The 26242-nt window shown below is 50.9% G+C and overlaps 1 protein-coding gene across 6 annotated transcripts in view; it reads right to left on the reverse strand.

The window, feature by feature from the left end:
- The window catches only part of ABCF2 (ATP binding cassette subfamily F member 2), a 526550-nt gene that overhangs the window by 408832 nt on the left and 91476 nt on the right, over positions 1-26242 (reverse strand). For 3 of the 6 annotated variants that reach the window (XM_078662784.1, XM_078662785.1, XM_078662781.1), the window contains exon 6: positions 12673-12768. In XM_078662784.1, coding sequence (XP_078518910.1) covers positions 12673-12768 — 96 coding nt within the window. Of the gene's footprint in view, positions 1-12672; positions 12787-26242 lie in introns of all 6 variants that reach the window. The other 3 variants (XM_078662782.1, XM_078662783.1, XM_078662780.1) reach the window with 1 other exon arrangement.

The following is a 26242-nucleotide window of genomic DNA, read 5'->3' on the forward strand; positions in this document are numbered from 1 at the left end:
GAGGAAGCTTAACGCTTTCTTCATGGGAGGCATTTTAGGTAGTTAAAGCAGAAAAAGTGGGCCAAACGCGAAATGTTCCAGGGCTTCAAAGTACTCAAACAGGCAATTCTTAAGTGAACGTAGTTTGGGACCAATCGACCATCAGTGTAGCCAAATGGATTAATTCTGAGAAAGCAATTACGTTGATAAATAATGGTAGAAAACATCCTTTATGCTTTACCACGCAGCTTATGACAAACTTTTTTTGTTGCGCAAACTAGAGCCAAAGGTAGCAGAGCGCTTTACATGAGCACCAGTTGTGTTACAGACGGACACTTGCATTTTTCTGTGTGTGGGGTTGTGTGTGTGGGGGTGAGGGTGTGTGTGTGTTTCTGTGGGGGGGGGGTTGTGTCTGTGTGTGTGGGGTTGTGTGTGTGGGGTTGTGTGTGTGGGGTTGTGTGTGTGTGGGGTTGTGCGTGTGTGGAGGTGTGTGTGTGGGGGTGTGTGGGGCGTGTGTAGGGTGTGGGTGTGTGTGTGTGTGTGTGTGTGTGGGGTGTGTGTGTGGGGTGTGGGGCCCGACACCCCTTAGGTGGTTTGGGCTCGCTGGCTCGCGTTACCGTGTCCCTGAACATTTTTTCACAAAAAGGTGTGTCACCAACATGAAAAGTTTGGAAAGCTGTGGTCTATAGGCATACGTGTTCACCAATAGAAGCCAATGGTGCGTAAAAGTTAGAAAGTTACAGTTTTGGGAGTCTTCCGACTGGACTAGAACTTAACCACTTAAAACTAGGACACTAGAGGTGTAAACCACTACAGGAGCACCGGAGTACTCTTGTTACCTCACCCACAGGAAGCGGCGGCATAGGTGTCAAAAGTGTGTCGGGTTTCGTCGTGGAGTTCTATGGAGCCTGGAGGTAAAGATGCTGCAGGCGACCTGGAGAGAAGAGTCCGGTTGGATCCAAGGGTGGATCGAAGATGTAGAGTACCTGAAAGCAGAGGGGACAGAGTCTGGGTCACTAGCCAGTGACCAGGAAGGAACCAGGAAAGAACCAGGCGATGTCGGGTTGCGATCAGGTGATGTTATGAAGCTCGTCTCCGCTGCCACGTGGACCAGGAAGTATCGACGATGACCAGGAGGTGGACACGGACTGTCCCACGAAGGCTCTCGCTGTCGGTTCTCGAATCGGAGTCAACAGGCCTTGGCAAATGCAACCCACGCAGGAATCGGAGATGGCTTCTGGATCAGACCGGGAAGGTCTGATGGGCTGCTCCTTTTCAGGGGAGCAGGGGCCAGTCTGGAGCAACCAGACCAGCAGTGAAAATTCGTAGGTTCGTCGTCACAGAGGCCACTAGCCAACGGGCAAGTGACCGGACAACGCGTCGAGCAGGAAAATGCAAAAGGGCCCCACGCAGCACTCCATGAGTGTGGAGAGGTGATCTTCGGTGCAAAAGCTGCTCGGGGCTGGGGCTTCTCAATCCCCAATGCACAGCTTCGAGGGTGCCTCGGGAGCTGCACAGGAAGCACTTCGCTGGCTTTCCAAGATGGCCGTCCCACATCTCACGTCGCCTCCACGGGTCTCAGCTCTGCTGGGACTGTGGATCGGGCTGTTGGCTGTCTGGAAGTCCGGTTCTTGTCGGTCTCTGTCGTTCGAGCTCCGGCGGGAGCAACAACAAAGAAAAACTTTGAGCGCTGGTGGTGCCTGCTTGTGCAGGGTGGTCACTCCTTGACCACAAGGAAGATTCTTCAGTCTTCTACATCGAGTAGGATGTCGAAGGGTCCAGAGTTTCGTTTCAAAGTTTCAGTCAGGATGATCTAATGTCTATGGGCACAGCTCCTACCTTTATTCCAAATCAAGGGGCTGGATCTCCTGCTAGGTCCCTCCTATCGGTGGGACCCAGGAAGGGGGTGGTTACACCCCTTTCCCTGTGTTCAGTTTCGCGCCAGAGCTGGGGCTGGAGTGCCCCAGCACCGGTTTGAACTGGGCTATGCATGGGACACCTTGTGTGCCCCAGGCGTGTCTAGTTTCATTCAGCCCTCCCTGCCCCAATCCATTATCTCCTGTCTGGGGTGGTATAACACCTCCCTGTGACAGGAAACCTTTTGTCCAGGCCTCCCCTGCCGGAGTTTCGGTCAGCAGCAAGAGGCCAGACTTGTGTCTGTGGCAGCAGCATCCATTTTGTGATGCTGAGGCTCTGGTTAGTTTTAACCGCGTTTAAGGAAAGTAACATGTCTTCTCCCTCTAGAAGGGTGGAATGCTACCCCCGTCGCCAGGACTGGCGAGGGGGTAGTATTCCAAAGCGTATGACACCTTACACGACATGTTTAGATAAAGCCAAACCAAAGATATCATTTAACCGCGAGGTTCAAAATGCACTTAAGAGTATATGGTATGGCAATATCTTAGAACAGCTATAAGGACATGGTTCCGAAAGCTGCAGACAGGCTCAGCTCATGCTAGAGCACCATCTCACATAAAACCAAGCACTCTGCCTCAAGGATTGTTAAGGCCTGCCATAGGAGTGACTTATAGGTGTATATGTGTCCAGATATAGGTTTAGACATGGGTATACTATATCTAAGCAAGGGGTGATCACACGACCTTGCCCCAGCTGAGTGATCAGCCAGTTGTGTCAGTTTGGATGGCCAGCCATGGGTGGCAAAAGATATGCTGCAGCCCCTGGTAGGCCTTGGATGCACCTATGCCCTGGGTACCTATAGTACACTGTACAGGGGCTCATAAGGTGACCCAATATCCAATTGGAGATATACCCAAGGTACATGAAATGACATTAAATGAAATGAAAGAAATGAAAGAAATGAATGAAATGAAAATTACATTTATATAGCGCATATACTACCCTGAGGCCTCGCAGCGCTAAAAGTACATGGAGTCCATTTTACAGAGAGAGCAGACAGCCTGGGACCCTGATTAGCAGGATCCCAGGCCAACTAAGTCGAAAACCAGCTAAACACTGGGCAAAAAATCTGGGGTAACCATAGTCAGGTATCCACCTTCCTACACCCACTATTGCTTTTATTATTATTATTATTATTATGAATTTTAATATAGCGCCTGGTTACCATAAGGCATCCCCGCGCTTATCCAGAGGGAAGCAACGTCACATCAGCACAAGAAATCAGGCAGGAAACAAAAAAGTTTTCAAGAGTTTACGAAAACGTAAAAAACTTGCTTCCGAACGCAAGTACAGAGGGAGGGAATTCCACAGGGTGGCCACCCTTATGGAAAATCTTCTTCCACCAGTTCTTTCTTTCCTCACCCTCCTGACCTGCAGCAGGTGATGGTCGGAGAGGAGAGAGCGGGGGGCCTTATAGGCTTGGACCATATCCTCAAGGATAGGTGGCCCTTTCCCCTGTAAAAGTTTGTGGGCTATGCAAAGCGACTTAAATTTAACCCTCTCTCTGACGGGGAGCCAATGTAGCGCCTTTAGTGCGGGCGAGCAGACTGACGCCTAGGGACATCCGTCAAAAGCCTGGCGGCCGCGTTCTGCACTTGCTGCAGTTTGTTTAGTGTACATTCCGGTGCACCCAAAAATAGGACATTACTAAAGTCCATCCGCGAGATGATAAGCCCCTGAATGAGTAACCTCCTAGAGGCTGCTGGCAGGAGAGGTAGGATCTTCCGGGCTGAACGGAGCAGGCCAAAACACACGCCTGAGATCTTTTTCGCGTGTGTTTTAAAGGAAAGGTCCTGCTCGAGCCACACCCCGAGGCTCTTGATCTCCTGCTTAGGTGTGGGCACGGGTCCCAAACAACTGGGCCAGCTGCTAGGAGGAAAAGAAGGTGAAGAATTCCCCAGCAGCATCAGTTCCGTCTTAGAGCCGTTAAGCTTGAGGGCTGAGCTACACATCCATGTAAAGATCTTCTCCAGGCATGTGTGCAACCGGTCGGGATGATGAGTCGATTGTGGGAGACCTACTACCAGCTGGGTATCATCAGCGTAGCTGATGATCTTAATACCCAGAGGCAGTACCACACTCTCCAGCGGGGCCATGTAGGTGTTAAATAAAGTAGGGCTCAACGAAGAGCCCTGTGGCACACCGCACTGGAGAGGTACTGAGGATGATTTCTCAGGGCCTTCCCATACCTCAAATGACCGGCCTTCCAAAAAGGAGACGAACCACTTGAGGGCCACCCCGGAGACCCCTACCCCTGACAGCCGTTGGAGAAGCACCTGATGGTCTACGGTGTCAAAGGCAGCACTGAGGTCCAGGAGGATCACTGCCACTGATCCCCCTGAATCCAAAATGCTCCTTGCACTCTCCACGACTGCCAGCAGGGCGGTATCGGTCCCCTGACCGGGACGGAACCCAGTTTGAGAATTGCCCAAAAGGGCGTTAGACTCCAAGAAGCGTGAAAGGCGGCTATTCACCAGCTTCTCGGCCACCTTACTGATGCCGGGAAGCAGGGATATAGGCCTAAAATTGGCATGGTCGGCTGGATCCAAGTTAGGCTTCTTTAAAAGAGCCTTCACAACCGCACCTTTCCAACTGGGGGGTACTACTCCTTGGGCAAGAGACAGATTTATAAGGTCCGTCACAGACCCGCCGATGGTATGGGCCACCTGCTTCAGGTATTTCATGGGGGCAGGATCTTTCGGGGAGCCACTTTTCAAAGATGTTAACACTGTGAGGACTTCTTCCACAGTAACCGGACCAAGAGAGTCCAACTCCACAGGTCGCACCCCAGATTGAAACCCTGGACTGTCACTCGAGGAGACATCCTCAGTTAGCCGGGGAAGGGAAGCAAGGATGTTATCAATTTTGGTTTTAAAGAAAGTGGCCAACTCTGAGCATTTCTCACGTGGGTCCTCGTGAGTGGCCTGAGGTTCGGGAGCTTTCAAAAGTTCTTTGATGACCCTAAACGATTCCTTCGAGGAGTTGGCCGCAGAGCCAATTCTCTCCGTAAAGAATCCAGTTTTAGCTACCCGAATGGCAGACTTGTAGGTACTAAGAGCCGCCCGGTATTCTCTACGGCTCGTTTCGCTCCAGTCTTTCCTCCAGGACCGCTCCAGCCTCTTGCAGCCCTTCCTTAGCGTTCTCAGTTCAGGTGTATACCAGGGTGCGGATCCTACTCTCTTCCCCTTCGTAAGTTGTTTTTTTTTGGGAAGGAGAGCATCCAGTGAGTTGGTAAGCCAGGCGTTAAGGTTCTCATCCGCCACACACGGATTAGGCCCAGGGGGAGGTCGTGACACCTCCAAATGTGCCACCCATGTATTCACTGGGAGCCTAGACCAGGCTCTGTCCAAGACAAAAGCCCTGGGGGCCGGGGCAGCTGAGATGTCAAACTGCCACTGGGCAGGCACCATAAAGTGGTCTGTCCAGGGTAGAGCCAACGATGGAAATGCTCCAAGGCCCACCGAGTTGGAGAGTATAGGGTCCAGCAAGTGGCCTTTATCATGAGTAGCGCCCGAGTTGGCCAGGTGAATCCCAAACACTTTGAGGTCACCTAGCAAATCCACTCCCAAGGGATTAAGAGGGTCGTCCAGGTGAATATTAAGGTCGCCTAACATAACGAAGTTGCCCGTGGAAGAGGCAAGAAGAGCAGTAGTTTCCAAGAGAGAATTGAGAAAATTTCCCAAGGCGCCTGGAGGGCGGTAGATAAGCAAACCCGCCATAGATGCGGTATGGGATAGGCGAAGGGAGAACTGATAGCTCTCACAATCGCTCACCCCTCCCTCCTGGACCTTACAGACTAATGAGTCCCTGTAGAGGATAGCAGCTCCTCCTCCCCTCCCTGCAAGCCTGTCCTGATGTGAAATAAGATAGCCAGGGGGGAGTGCTCTAACTATATCGGGACCCGAGCTGGAGGAGAGCCAAGTCTCGGTTAAGAATAACACATCCAGCTCGTGGTCCAGTATCAGGGAATTAATCTCAATAGCGTGGCTAGGCAACAACCGACAGTTCAGCAGCGCAATAGAGAGCGCTGATTTAGCGGAGATCGTCTTCTGACCCACACTGCACGCCCTACACGACAAAAATGGTGGCAATCCTTCATGGGCATATTTACAAGAGGTCGGGTGAAGAGTCCGGTGTGACAAGAGATCTTCCCTGCCATACCTGATACACGTACGTGATGACTCCGATGGATCTTGCATAGGGACCAGCCCTAAGCCCGTCTGGGCCCGGACGGGCACAGACGGGCTGAACTCTGGCGTAACTCCGGCGTCAGTTCGGCGTCCCTGCTGCGCGTGACCGCTGCGCGTGAGCATGGCTACCTAAGTACTCTCCTAACGAAATGGAGAGAGGACTTGCAGGCGCGCTGGGACCCCCTCACCTAAGATGGCCGCCACGAGTCAGGGGCGAAGGACCCGCAAAACGCGGTGGAATTCCTGAATTACAGTGCAGGTGAGGAGGAGCTTGGCGGGCATCCGAGATGGCCGCGTGAGCACAGCGCTCCCCGGACCCCCGCCGCTCCCGGCATAATATCCTGTATGAATCCTGATTTTTCGCGAGGATTTATATAGAGGACGTTGGGCTGATCTACCTGGACCTTTCAGAAATTGATTTGGACACCGGGTGCCTGAGTTATGGTGAATTGAACTTTTGGGCTCCGCCCTTGAGGTGCGCCCGGGACTGGGTGAGGTTCGGTGGCCGTCTTGGAGTTGAACAACAACGGCAGGGGGATTTGACTGGTGGGTCCCCCTCTTAAGTTTCGGTTTCGATTCTGCCTCAGACTGGGACATTGGTGAGAGGGTCGGGCCAGAACTGGTGCCAGGACACACGTCGGCTGTCGGGCCTTTGGCTGGACTATTTTCCTCGTTTGCTGCCTCTATCCTAGTGATACCCCTCTGGCGGTCCTTTGGTCCCGGGGTCTCCATTTCTGGTGCCCGGTCCGTTGACCCTGCTGAATCTTCTTGTGACGCATCTTCAAAATGGCGGGCAGAGGGGACCGGGAGACGCGCAAGACGAAGACACCTCTGCGCGGGGGTCCGGTCCAATCTAATGTTATGGACCGTTATACCCACTCTAAGGGGTCCCCCGGAGCTGTCCTGCCCGGTCCCAGTGCGTCTGACCACGTAGTGGATGCGTCGACGGAGCCCTCCTTGCAGGACATCATGGGCGCCATTTCTGGCATGAGGGAGTCAATAGGCCAACAGTACGAAACCTTGGCCCACAAACTTGACACTGTGGCAATCGAGGTGAATCTGATTCGTGCCGATCTCTCCAAAACGAACGAAAAGGTGAAGTCATTGGATATCAAATCATCCAGCCTCACGACGGACGTCTCAGAGATACAGACGGAGATTGGCAATCTCCGTAGGGTGAACAATTTCATGACCCGGCGCTTGGAGGACTTTGAGAACAGGGCACGTCGCTGTAATGTTCGCGTGGTTGGTGTGCCGGAGAACCCAGAACCCCATTCGGTTGATCTCCTGGTTGAAGACCTGATCCAGAACCACCTATCTCCATCTGGCCTTAGTCAATTTTTCACAGTGGAGCATGCACATCGTGTTCCGGGGGGCCAGGGTAAGCCAGGCGCCCCGCCGAGACCTATTGTTGCGAAGCTTTTCCACTATAGAGATCGGGACGCTATCCTGCAGGCTTCGCGGGTGAAGGGCCCGGTGGCCTTTGAGAATGCCACGGTGAATTTTTATCCGGACTTTTCCCAACAGGTCCAGAAGCAGCGGATGGGATTTCGTGGTGCCAAGAAGCGTCTTAGGGACATGGGGATGCGTTACTCTATGCTCTTTCCGTCCAGGCTGCGGGTTGAGTATAATGACCGAACTTTCTTCTTTGATCGGCCGGATGCTGTGAATGACTGGCTGGACTCCCTGCCTAGCCGACCTCCTGAGACTGAGTCCGATGCCCACCCGGGCGGTGCTGAAGGTGGTGTAGAGAGCTGAACATTTCGTCTATACCTGGTGCCTTGTTTTGAATAACTTTTCCAGGGGTGTATGCCTATGTTCCTCTACTGCTTATGTGTTTGATGTATGTTCTTTTTCTCGTCATGGGTCTTGATCGGGGGGCGGAGCCTTTCCTCCTCCGGGGTCTTTGTGTAGAATAGGGGTTCTTGGGCGACAGGCACACTGCAGGTTGGGGTGGCTTTTTAGCTTTTTGCAGGGGTGCAGGGTGGGGGGTGTTTTCTTGTTATTTGGGGGGAGGGTGGTCGGGAAGTTTGTTGTTTGTGTGTTCTGTTTTCAAGGCGACTTTATCCTGTATTTGAAAATGTTTCTGGTGTCATGCTCATTGGTGGGGGGTTTTGGCTTTGTCGGGTGGGATGGGGGGTAGCGGGTTGAGATTTGTTTCGTGGAACGTTAACGGTCTGGGAGATCGTATCAAACGAAGTGTGGTGTTGAAATGTATACGACGTTTATCTCCTGATATTGTTTTCCTGCAGGAGACTCATTTGGTAGGCAATGTTTGCCGTGCAATGAATAGGTGGGGCTATCGCCTCGTGGCACATTCGGGGTTTACCTCGGGTTCTAGGGGTGTGGGTATCCTTGTTCGGGCTTCCCTCCCCCTAGCTATTGATGATGTGATTCAGGATGACCGGGGGCGGTATGCTGTCCTTGTGGGTCGCTATGAGGGTCGTGCCCTCTCCTTATTCACTGTTTATGTGCCCCCGGCTTACAGACTTCTACCTTTTCAGATTTGGGCCGTGTCTTGTTGGACCTCCCTGATAGTACTCTCTTTCTGGCTGGTGATTTTAATTCGGTGTTCTCTGGTCTCCACGATCGCCACCCCCCTAGAGATACTCCTGCGGCCCAACAGTAGTTGGGTGGATTTTTGGATACCTTTGGCTTGGTGGATTGCTGGAGGCTTTTGCACCCCACTCAGCTTCAGTACACCTTTCATTCTGGGGCCCATGGGAGTCTGTCTAGGCTGGATTATTTCCTGATGCCTGCGGCTCAGTCGCCAGCGGTGCGTGAGATTGTACACCTACCCAGGGGTATCTCTGACCACTCTCCGCTCTGGCTTCGTTTTGAGGTTGGAGTGGAGGCGGTGGGCCGGGTGGCTCCCATCAATCCGTGGTACCTTACCTCCCCCGAGACCCGCAGCCTTTTGCTTAAATCTTTGGACGCGTATTTTCTGGATAACGAGGGGTCTGTTTCCTCAGCTGTGTCCCTATGGGAGGCCTTTAAGACGGTGATTCGTGGGCAGGCCCTCTCCCTTATTGTTGAAGCTAAGAGGGCGAGGAATAGAGAGGTGGTGGATCTTGAGGGAGAGATTTCTGCATTGGAGGATGCTTTGGAATCTGGTGTCACGTCTGCGAAACTCCACGCCCTGGGTCTGAAACAATTTGCCTATAAGTCCATGGTCACAGATGCTGCTAAAGTGATGTTTCGGGAGCAACAGGGACGTTTGTATGATGTGGGTGACAAAGCGGGTAAATTGCTGGCATGGCTGGATAAGAAGGAGAGGGCTAATCGTGTGGTACCCGTGATTCAGTCTTTGAGTGGTGAGAGTGTGACGGACCCGATTGGAATAGTTGACCGTTTTGCTGAGTACTTCCGTGTGGTGTATACCCCTGTGTCTGTGAGAGATGTGGCTGACTCTCGCCTTCTATTGCGTGATATAGCTCTGCCCAGTGTTTCCGATTTGGATCGTGTGGCGTTGGACTCCCCCTTTACTGTTGATGAGATCGCTACTGCCATCCGTTCACTCCGTTCGGGCAAAGCATTGGGCCCGAACGGGTTGCCAATTGAACTGTACAAATTGCGTCCCGACAGGGTGGCTCCGTATCTTCGCGCCATGTTTTTAGAGTCCCGGGAACGGGGTATTCTCCCTTATGATCAGCGACTGGCCACGATAGTTGTCATCCCCAAGGATGGTAAACCGCGAGATCTTTGTTCCTCCTACAGGCCCATATCCCTGCTAAATGTTGAACCCAAGGTATTGGCGAAACTCCTGGCGTCCCGCCTCCTGACGGTCATTAGTGGCTTGGTCCATCCAGATCAATCCGGATTTATCCCGCATCGCAACACGGCTCTGAACCTACGTCGTCTTCACGGCGCGATTGCGAGGGCGGGGCTTCTGACGGAGCCGGCCATTTTGGCATCGTTGGATGCCTCAATGGCTTTTGACACGGTGGAATGGCCTTATCTTTGGGCGGCTCTTGAGAAATTTGGTTTCGGGCCTGAGTTTATTGGTTGGATCAAGTTATTATATGCGGAACCTCTGGCACAAGTAGTGGTCAATGGTAGGGTTTCGGCTCCTTTCACCCTTGGTAGAGGTACCCGTCAGGGATGCCCCTTGTCTCCGTTGCTTTTTGCACACGCCCTGGAACCATTGGCTGCTTGGCTTCGGTGGGAACCTTCGCTCAAGGGGATTCGCTGGTCTCCGGACTTTGAGGACCGCGTTTCACTTTACGCGGTCGACATTCTTTTATATCTCACCTCCCCGCGCAAATCTCTGTCTGTTTTATTTGACGTTCTTGCTTCCTTTGGTGCCAACTCAGGCCTCGTTATTAACTGGGCCAAGTCCTGCGTGTATGTTCTTTCGGGTGTTTTGCCCCCGTTGCCGAGCAGACTTCCTATCCAGGTGGTCCAGTCTGGCTTCAAATATTTAGGGATCTTTATTACGTTGGACTCCTCGCTCCGCTTTGAGCGTAATCTCCTTCCCCCTCTTTGCTTAGATTGCGACTGGATGTGGCCCGTTGGCGTAAGCTTCCTTTGTCTCCTCTGGGCAGGGCGGCCCTGTTTAAAATGATGTCCTTGCCGCGGTTCCTTTACGCGCTCCAGAACTCCTATGACGCAATCCCCAAGACCTATTTCCGAGAGATCGAGAGTCTTCAAAGGCAATTGATTTGGGACGGGCGTCCACGTATTGCCCTCGCGAAACTCACCATCCCTTGGTACGACGGGGGCATGGCGCTCCCCGATATCAAGCGATATTACTGGGCTTCCCAGTTGTCTGCTGTTAATCACGTGATGTTTTCACCGGGTCGGAATCCTGCGTTCGAGATGGATAGACTTCAGCTGCCGGGTGGGGACTTTAATAGAGCGCTTTATTCTCGATCAGCCGGGCGCCATCTTGTGGGCCCATCCAGGATTGCAGTAACTGTATGGCGAGCCGCGAATGTGAGTTTGGGATGGGAGGATGGACTGACGCTGGCGACGCCGCTTTATGCCTCGGAACGTTTGGGCTGTCTCTGGTCTACCAAGGGTTTCGACCGCTGGGATATGATTGGGATCTGTAAGGTGGGTGATGTATGCTCGAAAGGTAGTGTGAAGTCGTTCCAGGCCCTCCAGGCGGAATATGGTTTGAATGGTAGGGAATTTTTTCGTTATCTGCAGGTCCGGCACGCCCTCGCCTCAGTTTTGACTCCTGATGAGGCCCTGCCCGAGTCTTCCCCCCTCGAAGATCGTGTCCTTGATGGGCACCTGCCTGATAGCACTATTTCCCTGATCTATAAGAAGCTGATCAATAATCGGGCGGACTTATTGGCCCGACTTCGGGAGGCTTGGGTCAGCGATGGGTTGGAACTGGACGACGAAGATTGGCAATCGGCACTCTCTTCTCCCAAGGAGGTAGCCATTCCTGCCCGTCTCCGTTTGGTTCAACTTAAGATCCTTCATCGAGTGTATGTCACTGGTCCACGTCTGGTGACGATGGGCTTTTCCTTGGATGGGTTATGTAAGCGTGGTTGTGGGTCGAGTGCTACCTTTTTACACATTCTCTGGGAGTGCCCGGTTGTGGCGGCTTACTGGACTGCTGTGCTTGAGGTGATGACTGACGTGACTGGTGTGGCCCTGCGGCCGGAGCCTCGACGATGTCTGTTGAATGTGTGGGAGCCCACTGACTACTCTGTGGCCCAGACCAGATGGGCTACCTTGGGTTACATGATTGCGAAACGGGATGTTGCGCAACTCTGGGGCGCTTCCAGGCCCCCTGAGGTCTCGAAATGGGAGGATAACATGGACTGGTCCATGTTTCGTGAGAAGACTGTTTATGTGGCCAGGGGCAGACCCAGGGCGTGGACGAAGATTTGGGGCCAGTGGAATGAATATCGTGGGGATATCTGTACCCCTCCCCTTGTAGGCACTGCTGAGGTTATCTTATCTCCCTAGGCGAGCGTTCCCGGAACCCTTTCATGCTGTTTTTTGCATTTTCGATTCTCCCCGCTGCTCCCCTTCCCCCCCGACCTTGTTGAAGCCTCAGGGCTCTGGGTATGTTCTCCTGTTCGTGGACCATCCCCTCCGTTCTTTGGGCTGACCTTAATTACCATGCATTCGCCTTTTTAGTGTTTGTTTTGCTTTTTGTATAAAATAAAAATTCAAAATGCTCTGTGACATGTGGGGAGTAATGCTTTGTGCTGGATTTGTACCTGACCACGGGTGTACATTTCTAATTCATGCCTTGTGCCTTATTATTAGCGGCCAGCCAGTGAGGTTGTAGGCCCATTCTTGTATTTTTCTATGCTTGCTCAAATAAAGGTTTTTGAAAAAAAAAAAAAAAAAAATACAGTGCAGGTGAGGTGGCAGAGATGAGGGTATGCGAGGCCAGGCAGGTAAGACCAGGGGAAAAACTATCAAAGTAATTTAAAAACAAATACAAAAACGGGTCATTAAAATCGAGCAGAGACTGCCTCAGAACACAAGCGCTGCGGAGATAACACTCGCGCTGGAATACCATGTTACCATGTCACTGCATCGCTCTACTGAAGGCACATATGATTTGCACGATTTAACAGTCTCCATAGTATACAAAACATAAGATGATTATACTTACGAGCGAAGTTCCTCTTCAAGCCACACACATGCATCCAGATCTAGGTGATTTGTTGGTTCATCCAACAGCAACATGAATGGACGGATGAAAAGGGCCCTGCAGGAGACATTGGCACTAATTAGGACTGTAGTGAGATGTTACAGTAATCAAGCAAAATGCAGGTACGAACAATATATATATATATAAACAAGCATTTGCAATGCAATAGGTCTCGCATTAGGAAAGGTTGAGCTATTGGTCTTGTAAATGACAAATTTTTTATTTATGTGTTGGTTTTGAAAATAGCTAAATGAATAGCTTTGTCATTTACAATGCCAATACTTTTAATTTTTGCAAATGTGACAGCTATAGCATTTGTAATGCAACATGTTTAGTATTTACGTGACTTAGATGTACTGATATTGCAAATAACAATGGCTTTTAATTTTTTCACATAATACTTAAATAAAAGTTATTGTAATTTATAATGGCAATAGCTTAAACTTTAGTAAATAACTTTTGTGAAGATTATGTTCAGTGTATTTTGTGACGAAAATCCAAGAACAGAAGTGAAATATTAACATATTTTTGTGACATTTGTAATAAAGCTTGAAACATTGAGAGAACATATTTGAACCAGTTGTTGTTGAATAGTTGCACAGAGTGATGCTGTGGCGGCGACAGACAGAGTGAGGGCGACAGACATATAGATAGGGTGAGGGCGACATAGATAGGTGTGTGGTTGGGGGGGTGTGGTTGGGGGGGTGTGGTTGGGGGGGTGTGGTTGGGGGTGTGGTTGGGGGTGTGGTTGGGGGGTGTGGTTGGGGGGTGTGGTTGGGGGGTGTGGTTGGGGGGGTGGTTGGGGGGGTGGTTGGGGGGGTGGTTGGGGGGGTGGTTGGGGGGGTGGTTGGGGGGGTGGTTGGGGGGGTGGTTGGGGGTGTGTAGTGTGTGTGTGTGGTGGTGTGTGTGGTGGTGTGTGTGGTGGTGTGTGTGGTGGTGTGTGTGGTGGTGTGTGTGGTGGTGTGTGTGGTGGTGTGTGTGGTGGTGTGTGTGGTGGTGTGTGTGGTGGTGTGTGTGGTGGTGTGTGTGGTGGTGTGTGTGGTGGTGTGTGTGGTGGTGTGTGTGGTGGTGTGTGTGGTGGTGTGTGTGGTGGTGTGTGTGGTGGTGTGTGTGGTGGTGTGTGTGGTGGTGTGTGTGGTGGTGTGTGTGGTGGTGTGTGTGGTGGTGGTGTGTGTGGTGGTGTGTGTGGTGGTGTGTGTAGGTAAATTACTTATCGAATAGCCAGGTTTTTAACTGCTTTCTGAAGGAGAGGTGGTTCTGTGTAAGGCGGAGGTGAGTGGGGAGAGAATTCCAGGTCTTGGCCGCTAAGTAGGAGAAGGATCTTCCTCCCATGGTGGACCTATGGATGCGCGGGATTGTGGCGAGGGCTTGATTGGATGATCTTAGTTGTCGGTTGGGTGTGTAGAAGGACAGTCGCGTGTTGAGGCATTCAGGTCCTAGGTCGTAGAGGGCCGTGCGTGGGTAAGGAGCCGGAAAGTTATTCTTTTGTTGACGGGAAGCCGGAGATGCGAGCTTGACGGGGGATGTCCAGTATGAGTCTGGCGGAGGCGTTTTGGATGCGTTAGAGTTTTTTCTGCAGTTTGGCTGTGGTTCCGGCGTAGAGGGTATTTCCATAATCCAGTCGGCTAGTGACCAGTGCGTGGGTGACTGTCTTTCTTGTATCGGTGGGGATCCAGCGGAAGATTTTTTTGAGCATGCGTAGTATGTTGAAGCATGAAGATGAGACGGCATTGACTTGTTTGGTCATCGAGAGGGAGGAGTCTAGGATGAAGCCCAGGTTACGTGCGTGATCTGTGGGTATGGGTGCTGTACCCAGGGCCGGTGGCCACCATGAGTCGTCCCAGGCAGAGGGGGATGATCCTAGGATGAGGACTTCCGCTTTGTCAGAGTTTAGTTTTAGACGGCTGTTTTTCAGCAACTCGGCTACTTCTTTCATTCCTTCGTGTAGATTGGTTTGGGCGATACTTGGGTCTTTGGTGAGGGAGAGGATCAGCTGGGTGTAGTCTGCGTAGGAGATGATGTTGAGATTGTGTTGTCGTGCGATGGATGCAAGGGGACTCGTGTAAACGTTGAAAAGGGTGGGACTGAGAGATGATCCTTGTGGTACGCCGCAGATGACTTCTGTGGCCTCTGATTTGAATGGGGGGAGGCGGACTCTCTGGGTTCTTCCGGTGTGGAACGAGATGATCCAGTCCAGAGCTTGTCCTTGTATTCCGACGTTGCTGAGGCGTTGAATGAGGGTGCTATGACAGACTGTGTCGAATGCGGCGGAGAGGTCAAGTAGGATGAGGGCAACTGTTTCTCCGTTGTCCAGTAGCGTTCGGATGTCGTCTGTAGCAGCGATGAGGGCGGTTTCGGTGCTGTGTTTGGCTCGGAATCCAGATTGTGAGGGGTCGAGGGAGTTGTTGGATTCCAGGAAGGCGGCGAGCTGATTATTGACGGCTTTCTCAATGACTTTGGCAGGTAATGGGAGGAGTGAGATGGGGCGGTAGTTCTTAAGTTCAGAGGGGTCTGCTGTGGGTTTCTTCAGAAGGGCGCTGAGTTCGGCATGTTTCCAGCTTTCCGGGAAGGTAGCGGAGTTGATGACATCGCGGAGGTAGGGTGTGATGATGGAGTCTGCTTTGTTGAAGATGTGGTGGGGGCATGGGTCGGTTGGTGAGCCTGAGTGGATGGAGTTCATCAGGCGGATGGTGTCTTCAGTAGTGATTGGGTTCCAGGCGTGAAGGTTGTGAAAGTGCAGTTTTGGTTCGGGGGTGGGTGGAGTGGACTGATCTTCGGCCTGGTTTTCAAAGCTGTTATGTAGGTCGGCGATTTTGTTGTGGAAGAAAGAGGATAAAGAGTCGCAGAGGACTTGGGAGGGAGTGATGTCGTTGGTGCCGGTGGTGGGGTTGGTAAATTCTTTGACGATGTTGAATAGTTCCTTGCTGTTGTGGGCGTTGTTGTCGAGTCGATCCTTGAATGCTGATTTCTTGGTTGATCGAATCAGTTGGTGGTGTTTGCGGGTGGCGTCCTTGAAGGTGGTCAGGTTGTCAGTGGTTGGGTTTTTTCTCCAGGTTCGACATACCTTCTTGGATTTCTTAAGGTCATCGTTGAACCAGGGAGCCTTTTTGCTACCTAGTTTGATCTGGTGGTTTTTCAAGGGTGCTAATTTGTCCGCGCTGTGGGAGATCCAATGTGTGAGTTTGGTGGCAGCTTGGTTTGGGTCCGATGATATGGCAGGGGGGTTTTGATTAAGCGATGTGAAGAGTTGGTCGGTGGTGATTTTGCTCCAGTTTCTTCGAGGGATAGGATGTGGGGGGATGTGGGGGGATGTGGGTTGTGGTTTTTTTGTAGTTGAAGTGAACGCAGCTGTGGTCTGTCCAGTGGAGAGCTGTGGTGTGATCGAAGGAGATGTGTTTGTTGGAGGTAAAGATAGGGTGAGCGTGTGTCCGGCTAGGTGGGTGGGGGGGGTCAACAAATTGTTTGAGTCCGAGATTGGCCAGGTTGTCCAGAAGGGTGGTGGTGTTGCTGTCGTTTTTCTTTTCCAGGTGGAAGTTGAGATCTCCCAGTAGAATGTAGTTCTCAGAGGTGAGGGCATGTGGGCTGATGAAGTCAGTGATGTCTTCGTTGAATTGTGTGCGGGTTCCTGGTGGTCTGTAGATGAGGGTGCCTCTAAGTGTGGTCCTGGGGTCGGTGTGGATCTGGAAGTGGAGGTGTTCGGCGGTCGTGAGGTTATCGTCGGAGCTGGTCGTGATTCGAATGGCGTTCTTATGGACGATGGCGATGCCTCCTCCTGTTTGGTTGGTGCGGTCCTTTCGGATGATGAACCATGTCTTTACAGCCTTCCGAAATGTCAAAAGATTGGATATGACTCGGATGTTCGCTGGGAGGGAATTCCAAAGTTTAAAGAAGGAGGCGGGTGGAAGAGAACAGCAGATCGGCACAGGAGAAGAGAACAGGGATTTAGAGAAAGAGGTGGGTGGAAGAGCACAGCAGATTAGCACATGAGAAGAGAACAGGGAGTTAGAGAAAGAGGCGGGTGGAAGGGAACCGATTAGCACATGAGAAGAGAAAAGCGAGTTAGAGAAGGAGGCAGGGTGGAAGAGAGCAGCAGATTAGCAGAAGTTAACAGGAAGTTAAAGAAGGAGGAGGCTGGTGGTAGAGAGCAGCAGATTAGCACAGGAGAAGAGAACAGTGAGTTATAGAAGGAGGTGGGGTGGAAGAGAGCAGCAGAACAGCACGGGAGAAGAGAACAGGGAGGTAGAGAAGGTGGCGGGTGGAAGAGAACAGCAGATCAGCACGAGAGAAGAGAACAGGTAGTTAAAGAAGGAGGTGGGTGGATGAGAGCAGCAAATCAGCACATGAGAAGAGAACAGGGAGTTAAAGAAGGAGGCGGAGTGGAATAGAACAGCAGATCGGCCCAGGATAAGAGAACCAGGAGTCACAGAAGGAGGCGGTGGAAAACAGCAGATCAGTTCAGGAGAAGAGAACAGGGAGTTAGAGAAGGAGGCGGGGTGAAAGAGAACAGCATATCAGCACTGGAGAAGAGAAAAGGGAGTTAGAGAAGGAGGCGGATGGAAGAGAGCAAAAAGATCAGCACAGGAGAAGGTAACAAGGAGTTAGAGAAGGGGCGGGTAGAAGAGAGCAGCAGATCAGCACGGGAGAAGAGAAGAGGACAGGGAGTCAGAGAATGAGCGGGTGAAAGAGAAACTCAGTAAGGATGTTAGACTTGTACTCCACAGATGGTAAAGACAATTTTAGAGTTCTGCAGCTTTCTTAATCACCACATGGTAAGGAGCCACATCCTTAGAAGGAGTATCAGATGCAGTGGGCAACTCCCATTCCGGTGAAAGTTCCAGACCACTTGCATCCTGCAACTCTTCAAAGTAATCCTCCCGATCCTGAAGTTCGCCTTCTTCAACCTCAGTTTCCTCATAATTTCTTTCCTCCAAAAGGGGCTTCGCTCTACGCCTCGACCACTCCATCCGAATCGACGTCGCCGGATCCGGTAACGACTCCGACGGAGTCGGGGCCGGCGTCGAATGAGGAGCTGGAGCCGCCTTTGAATGAGAAGCTGGAACCGGCGTCTAACCTCGATTTTGATTCAGAGGTCGCTCCGGAGCCGGTGACGCCGTGTACGGAGTCGATGACCTCGGTGGCGCCGAGCTATGCCATGGTGGAATCGGCGTTGGCATAAACAGCAAGAAAGGCGCAGGAGCATAAGCTTGAGGCACGCCCAGATTATATGACAATGGACCCATGGGACCAGCCGGTGCACCAGAGGGGTACATTGCTCTCGCATATACGCCATACAAGGCGTTTAGAAAATGCGAAGTGTCCTGACCTGGACCAGGAAACTGAGGGTACGAAACCACTGGCTGCACCTGAGGAGGCTGTACCGGATTAGACTCTTCCTGTTCCTCGGGTTGGTGTACCGGAGTCACCGAAACCTGAGGAGCTTCAACTTCCTCTTCTTCATGCACCGAAGACTGGTATGGATCCGGAGACTGATTCGATTCCGGATTCGGTGTCGGCTCCCAAGACTGTATAGGCGAGGCCTCACCTTCAGGCTTACGAGCTGGAGAGGGAGATATCATGCCCTTATGATGTCTTCGAGATGATGACTTCTTTCTCGAATCAGACTCCCTGCCGGAATGGTGTCTTGAACTGTGCTTCTTCCTCTTATGCTTCTTCGAGGAACCCGAAGCATGTCCCGAAGCAGACTTCGAAGCAGACTCCGACCGAGACCTCTTCTTCGACCTCGAGCGTCTTGACCTTGACCTCGAAGTCCTCTTGGTATCCTTACCCTTAATTTTGGCAAGAAGGAGTTTCGCCTCTCGTTCTCGAAGAGCCTTTGGGTTCATCTTCGAACAGGAACGACAACCCTTGACGTCGTGATCAGAGCCCAGACACCACAAACAGTCACCATGAGGATCAGTAATGGACATCATCCTGGCACACTAATCACATGGCTTAAATCCTGTCTTCGATGACATCTCGACGGAAGACGGTACTTTAACAGATACAGGAAACCACAACAGTAACAAAGTTACTATCCGACAACAGAAGATCCCAAGAAACCGTTAACGTCGACGACGCGGAAAAAACGGAACTGATGTCATCACGCCGACGTAGGCCTAATAAGGAGTCGGTGACGTCAATCGGAGTCGCGTGCGATGCCGTGCTCCTATGACATCGTCCACACCGGCTTGCTACAAAAGAATTTTCCGAACGTTGCTGACGCAGGGGGCTATTCACAAGGTGAGGAATCCACTGGCAGATGTATCTATCAGAACAGGGAGTTAGAGAAGGAGGCAGAGTGGAAGAGAGCCGCAGATCAGCATGGGAGAAGAGAAGAGAACAGGGAGTTAGAGAAGGAGGTGGGTGGAAGAGAGGAGCAGATCAGCACCGCAGAAGAGAACAGGGAGTTAAAGGAGGTGGGGTGGAAGAGAGCAGCAGATCGGCACAGGAGAAGAGAACCGGGAGTCACAGAAGGAGGCGGTGGAAAAGAACAGCAGATCAGCACAGGAGAAGAGAACAGGGAGTTAGAGAAGGGGGCGTGTGGAAGAGAGCAGCAGATCAGCACGGGAGAACAGAACAGGGAGATAAAGAAGGAGACAGGTGGAAGAGAGTAGCAGATCAGCACAGGAGAACAGAAGAGAACAGGGACTTAATGTAGGAGGAGGGGTGGAAGAGAGCAAAAAGATCATCACAGGAGAAGGCAATAAGGATTTAGAGAATGAGGTGGGTGGAAGAGAGCAGCAGATCAGCACAGGAGAAGAGAACAGGGAGTTAGAGAAGGGGGCGGTGGAAGAGAGCAGCAGATCAAGGGGGCTGGGCAACCATGCCAGCATTCAGATTCACGAGCAGATGGTCCTGTTTATGACCTGCCGAGCGAGTGAAGTGGCTGCTGGCAAATGGCTTTGATGTTCTTGTCTTGCTTTGTGGGAGGGGTAGGGGAGCAAATTGCTGTGCACGCGCCTGGCTCTCACATGAACTGTAGGAGTTTTGAAATCAGCTTACTATAATCTTGCCGAAAAAAAAAATGCTTACGCATTGCTTCAGCGAGACCTGAAAACAGAAAGTAGGTGATAAAATAAGAAAGAAAGAAATCTATAAACAAACTAACAAAGAATGAAATGGAACAAAACATTTGGGAAAAAGAAAGAACAAAGGAATATTCAAAAGAAAACTAAATGAAGAAAAACACAATTGGGAAAAAAACGTAATATTAGAGCCTCTGCAACAAAACCAGTAACTCACTGAGCTATCTACAAAAACAAGCATGGGTGCATGCACTAGTGCATGCTCACACAAGCGAGAAAAAATACAAAAATGCATAGCATTAATCAGTCATCACCGACCCTCAATTCTAGTTTTCCTCAGAGCCATTAAAAAATTACACATTGATATAAAAAGTCTTGTTACAGCTTGCCAGCACCAAGTTATATACCAGGAGGCTTCATCTTGCAAAGCCTTCATAGGCTCTGCACTGGCCTAACTAAACATGTCAACTTTTTGGACCTCTGAAAAAGCTTCTTCCACTTACTAACAGTGATAAAGACTTTCCAATGCCCAACACCAAACGAAATAGAAGAGCACATTTCTGCAAACTTAAGTTGTTTTAAGCAAAACACAATTCAACTGGAGAAAAAAGTTCTACAATATGTCAAAGAATCACCAAAAACAAAACAAAAAATACCCATTAACTGATGGACAAACGGCATCCCGGAGTTGCAAAGAGCTTGAATAACATCAGCAGAACTAGCCCTTCCTTTGAAAACTAACAATACATCCCCATAGCAAAGGAGCTGTACAGGCAGCCTGAAGGAGCTCTGGCCTCAAGCTCGATAAATTGCATGACTGCACAGAATAGAAAGTTAAGACCACCTTGTCCATTTTTTTTTTTTTTTTTTTTTTTTTTTTTTTTTAAAGGAGCCACATCATGAAGATATACTTCATATTGAGGGGCAGTTAAGAATTCAATTTTTGTGAAGTTAACTTTTAAACAGCAATACAGACACTACACAATGTGAAAGTATTCAAGAAAAGACACGCATTCAACAAATGCACCTTGTATGTCGCAGCTACCTACACGGGCTGATGCCAGACGCTGTACTGTTAGCACATGACCACTAACAAATAGATAAGTTAGCAGATCGAACATTATTCACTTTTCGAAAAAAACGTAAGGAAAGTGTGAAAATTGCAAATAATTTGTGTATTCGTGTCGTGAGTTTCACTTCTGACCTCCCATTTTGTTGTGCTCGTGGCCCGTGGCTCCTCCCCGCTCCCGCCTCCCAGCTGCCCCTCCCACCCACTAGCAGAGTCAGCTCGCTCCCCCTGGGCTCCTGTGACCAGCTGGACTCGCTCTGGGTCGGTCGCTCCTCCTCGCTCCCTGCCTTTAACCTGCACCCCTCCTGCAGATTGAACTTTGCTGTGCCTAATATCGCCTGCAGCCCCAGCGCCTCGACGATCACATAGCGCCCATTACCTGGCTGAGTGAGAGCGCCTCGACGGGGACAGCGCTTGGTATAGTTAGTCTGCACTTGCACTTGTAAACAATTGCGCTGCATTTCTTTGTGATATTTACAATTGCCTTTGTGTATTCGTGTCGTGAGTTTCACTTCTGACCTCCCATTTTGTTGTGCTCGTGGCCCGTGGCTCCTCCCCGCTCCCGCCTCCCAGCTGCCCCTCCCACGCTCCGCCCCCCTACACTCCACTTTTATGACAGATGAATCAACGCGCAGCGTCCACGCGCTGCGGCCGCGCCGAAGGTGCGCCAAAGGTAAGCCCGTCTGCACCCGTCCGCGCCTGGACCGCGCCCAGAGCCAGACCCTCTGGCCCCCGCTTCACCCATCCTCCCCGCATTACATACGACGCCTCCTCCCTCTTTGCACTCAACCCTGGCCGACTCACTAACTGCGCCCAAGCAGCACCAGGACACACCCATGGACCCTTCACCTGCCACTCCTGCAAATTCACCTGCGTCAAGTCCCAAACCAAATCCACAAACACCAAACAGAGAGCCAACACCAACCACCTCAAATGCATCCTTCTCAACACCCGCTCGGTTCACAAACACACCATCGACCTTTGGAATCTACTCGACACCACTTCTCCGGACATCGCCTTCCTAACAGAAACCTGGATGAATGCCTCTTCAGCTCCGGACATCACCATAGCCATCCCGGACGACTACAAGATCATCCGTAAGGACCGCCCCATCCAAACAGGAGGAGGAATCGCCATCGTCCACAAGAACACCATCCGCGTTTTAACCAGCTCAGATGACAACCTCGCTATCGCCGCGTCTTAACCAGCTCAGATGACAACCTCGCTATCGCCGAACACCTTCACTTCCAGATCCACACCGACCCCAAGACAACACTCAGGGGCACCCTCCTCTACAGGCCACCAGGACCCCGTACAAAATTCAGCGAAGACATCACTGACTTTATTACCCCACACGCCCTCCCTTCGGAAGAATACATTCTACTGGGAGACCTCAATTTCCATCTGGAAAAGAGCAACGACAGTAACACCACCACCCTTCTGGACAATCTCGCCAATCTCGGACTCAAACAACTTGTTAACACCCCCACACACTATGCAGGACACACACTCGACCCTATCTTCACTTCCAGCAAGCATATCTCCTTCACTCATACCACACCCCTCCACTGGACGGACCACAGCTGCATCCACTTTATTTAAAATAAGACCTCGATCCACAACCACCCTCAACCAACTCTGTGAAGAAATTGGAACAAAATCACCATCGACCAGATCTCAACATCGCTTCTTCAAAAACCCCCTGCCTATTCAACGAACCCTAACCAAGCCGCCATCAACCTCACACAATGGCTAACCCAAACCGCCGACAAATTAGCACCCTTGAAAAAACATCAAATCAAGCAAGGAAGCAAGAACGCCCCCTGGTTCAACGATGACCTTAAGAAATCCAAGAAGCTCTGTCGTTCCCTTGAGAAAACTTGGAAAACAGACCCAAACACTATCACCCAAGCCGCCTTAAAAAACGCCACCCGCAAACACCACCAACTAATCCGGACAGCCAAGAAATCAGCACTCAAAGACCGACTAGACAACAACGCCCACAACAGCAAGGAACTTTTCAACATCATCAAAGAATTCACCAACCCCACCGCCAGCTCCAACGACATCACCCCCTCTCAAATCCTCTGCGACTCCCTTGCCTCATTCTTTCATGACAAAATCGCCGACATCCATAACAGCTTTGACAGCCAACCTGTAAACCAGTCCACCCCACTCACCTCCGAACCGTTACCTCCTCCGAATATCCTTTTCGAATGGAACCCAATCACCACAGAAGAGACCATTCGCCTGATGAACTCCATCCACTCAGGTTCCCCTACAGACCCATGTCCCCATCACATCTTCAACAAAGCAGACTCCATTATCGCACCCCATCTCCGAGATGTCATCAACTACTCCCTTAACTCCACCACATTCCCAGAAAGCTGGAAACACGCCGAACTCAGCGCCCTTCTGAAGAAATCCACAGCTGACCCCACCGAACTCAAAAACTACCGCCCCATCTCGCTCCTCCCATTCCCTGCCAAAGTCATTGAGAAAGCCGTCAACAATCAGCTCGCCACCTTCCTCGAAACCAACAAATCACTCGACTCCTCACAGTCTGGCTTCCGAGCCAAACAGCACCGAGACCGCCCTCATCGCAGCAACAGACGACATTCGAACACTACTGGACAACGGAGACACAGTCGCCCTTAACCTCCTTGACCTCTCCGCAGCCTTCGACACAGTCTGCCATAGCACCCTGATACAACGCCTCAGAAACATCGGAATTCAAGGAAAAGCATTGGACTGGATCATTTCGTTCCTCGCTGGAAGAACTCAGAGAGTCCGCCTCCCCCCTTTTAAGTCAGAGGCCACCGATGTCATCTGCGGCGTCCCGCAAGGATCATCACTCAGCCCCACCCTCTTCAACGTCTACATGAGCCCCCTCGCAACCATCGCACGTCAACACAACCTCAACATCATCTCCTACGCTGATGACACTCAGCTGATCCTCTCACTCACCAAAGACCCAACCACCGCCAAAACCAACCTACACGAAGGGATGAAAGAAGTAGCCGAGTGGATGAAACACAGCCGTCTGAAACTGAACTCGGACAAAACGGAAGTCCTCATCTTAGGCTCATCCCCTTCCGCCAGGGACGACTCTTGGTGGCCAACGGCCCTAGGAAAAGCCCCCATACAGACGGACCACGCACGGAACCTGGGCATCATCCTGGACTCCTCACTCTCGATGACCAGACAAGTCAACGCCGTCTCATCTTCATGCTTCAACATCCTACGCATGCTCAAAAAAACATTTCACTGGATCCCCACCGAAACAAGAAAAACGGTCACCCACGCACTGGTTACAAGCCGTCTGGACTACGGAAACACCCTTTACGCCGGTTCCACCGTGAAACTACAGAAAAAACTCCAATGCATCCAAAATGCTTCAGCCAGACTCATACTAGACATCCCCCGCACAGACCACATTTCCGCTCACCTGAAAGACCTTCACTGGCTCCCCGTCAACAAGAGAATAACGTTCCGTCTCCTCACCCACGCACACAAAGCCCTATACGAACTTGGACCTGATTGTCTCAACACGCGCCTTTCCTTTTACACCCCCACCCGCCAGCTGCGTTCGTCCAACCAAGCCCTTGCCGCTGTTCCGCGCATCCACAAAGCCACCATGGGAGGAAGATCCTTCTCCTACTTAGCGGCCAAGACCTGGAATTCCCTTCCCATCCACCTCCGCCTTACTCAGAACCACCTAGCCTTCAGAAAACAACTTAAAACATGGATATTCGATAAGTAATCCTCCCCCCCTTCCTCAAGCGCCTTGAGACCCTATGGGTATGTAGTGCGCTATATAAATTCTGACTTGACACGCCTTCAGCACTACTAGAAAGCAAGGGCCATGAATCAGCAACATGTGGCAACTGAGTGCTCTTATTACACTACGGCAGACCTCTAACTTCGTCCCCAGAGGCAAAGCTTAATGTATACAATGAAGTGATAGGAAACTACAGTGTGAGCGCTCAAGTCAGTACAAATAAGTTGGTACCTGTCTGTAAAGCAGAAGAGCATGTACTCTAGTTATAGGTTTTGAAACCCAACTACGAGGTGCAAGTACTCTCCCCTCCAATTTAAAGAGGTGCATGTACTGAGTACCTGACCATTTAAACCACTGGGTGGGAAATAATTCAACAGCGACGGCACACTACTCGATACCGCTTGTTCAGAGCCGAATACAAGATGTTAGTGCCAAGAAGTTTACAGAATATCTTCTAGTTGGCGGACGAAAGTTCGACTTCAAACTGTACAGTGTGTGTACAGTTTAAGCAGAACAATCACGGGAATACACTGCAGATGAAGGGGTGGGCTTTTGAAGACGAGCCAATATAGTAACAAACGTTGTCGTCTTTCGCGCTCAGTTATTACAGTAAACGGCATAGGTTTTAAATGTGTAAATCAAATTGTTAAAAGGCTCCCATGGATACAGGATACAAACCCCTTAAATGTACGAGAGTTTCAGCTAAATTGTACCAATTAAAGGCGCAACAAGTGTACGATTATAGCAGCAAATACACACAAACCTGGTGGGTACAGTTTGGGTTGTATGCATGATCTACAGATATAAGCAACCCGAACTGTGAAATTAGGGTAAACCATAGTGGCTTTCGTCAGCCCTGCTAACATGTGAGCACTCCAGTATATGCTAGCTAGAAGACTAAATTTGTTTTAACTAGAGATTCAAATGCTGGGCAGATAGGTGGAGGGAGCACAGTCGACCTGAGTTACAGATGAACGGGTGACAGCTTCCTGTTAACAAGTCAATGTGCTTGGAATGACTGGTATGTATCTGAAAATAGCACGAGTACTGTCGGATGTAAAATGTTTTGTAGCAGTCTCTGTACACTTTACTGCCCCCTACGGTACTTCTACGGTATCAAACATATCAGAAAAGTCTCTGCATGAGAATAACGTCATACAACAGAATAATATCAAGAACTGGCACAATTGATTCGTAAAGTTGGAGGAGCAACGGTGATAAACGTATGCGTTTGCAAAGCATGGGTCATCAAATTAGCGACCGATTTAAGACAAGAGTGGGGAAGTGCACGGAACAGGCACCCTCTGGAGCATCTGGTGAGTCGGGGGAGCGGGAGGCATTCCTTTGTAGTCTGATGGGGGGGGAGCCTTTGAAGTGATGCGAGGCACAAATGGTGTAATGGTGGTGTGCGAGCAGCTTCCTTTCGAATCGGATGGGGGGGCAGGGGAGCGAGGGAGTGGGAGGGAACGAGCATATGGGATGAGAGTGAGAAGTGAGGCCGAGCGGCGGGGAGCAGCTTGGGAGCGCATTCCATTGAAGTCTGATGCGAGGATGATGGGTTTGACGTGCACGCGCGTCTCACACGAGTGCATCACATGAACTGGATGTAATCTGCAGTTGGTAGAGATTTTTTTTGCCTACTATATACTCACCTAT

This window comes from Lissotriton helveticus, chromosome 10, assembly GCF_964261635.1.
Source record: "Lissotriton helveticus chromosome 10, aLisHel1.1, whole genome shotgun sequence".
Classification (NCBI taxonomy): Eukaryota; Metazoa; Chordata; class Amphibia; order Caudata; family Salamandridae; genus Lissotriton; species Lissotriton helveticus.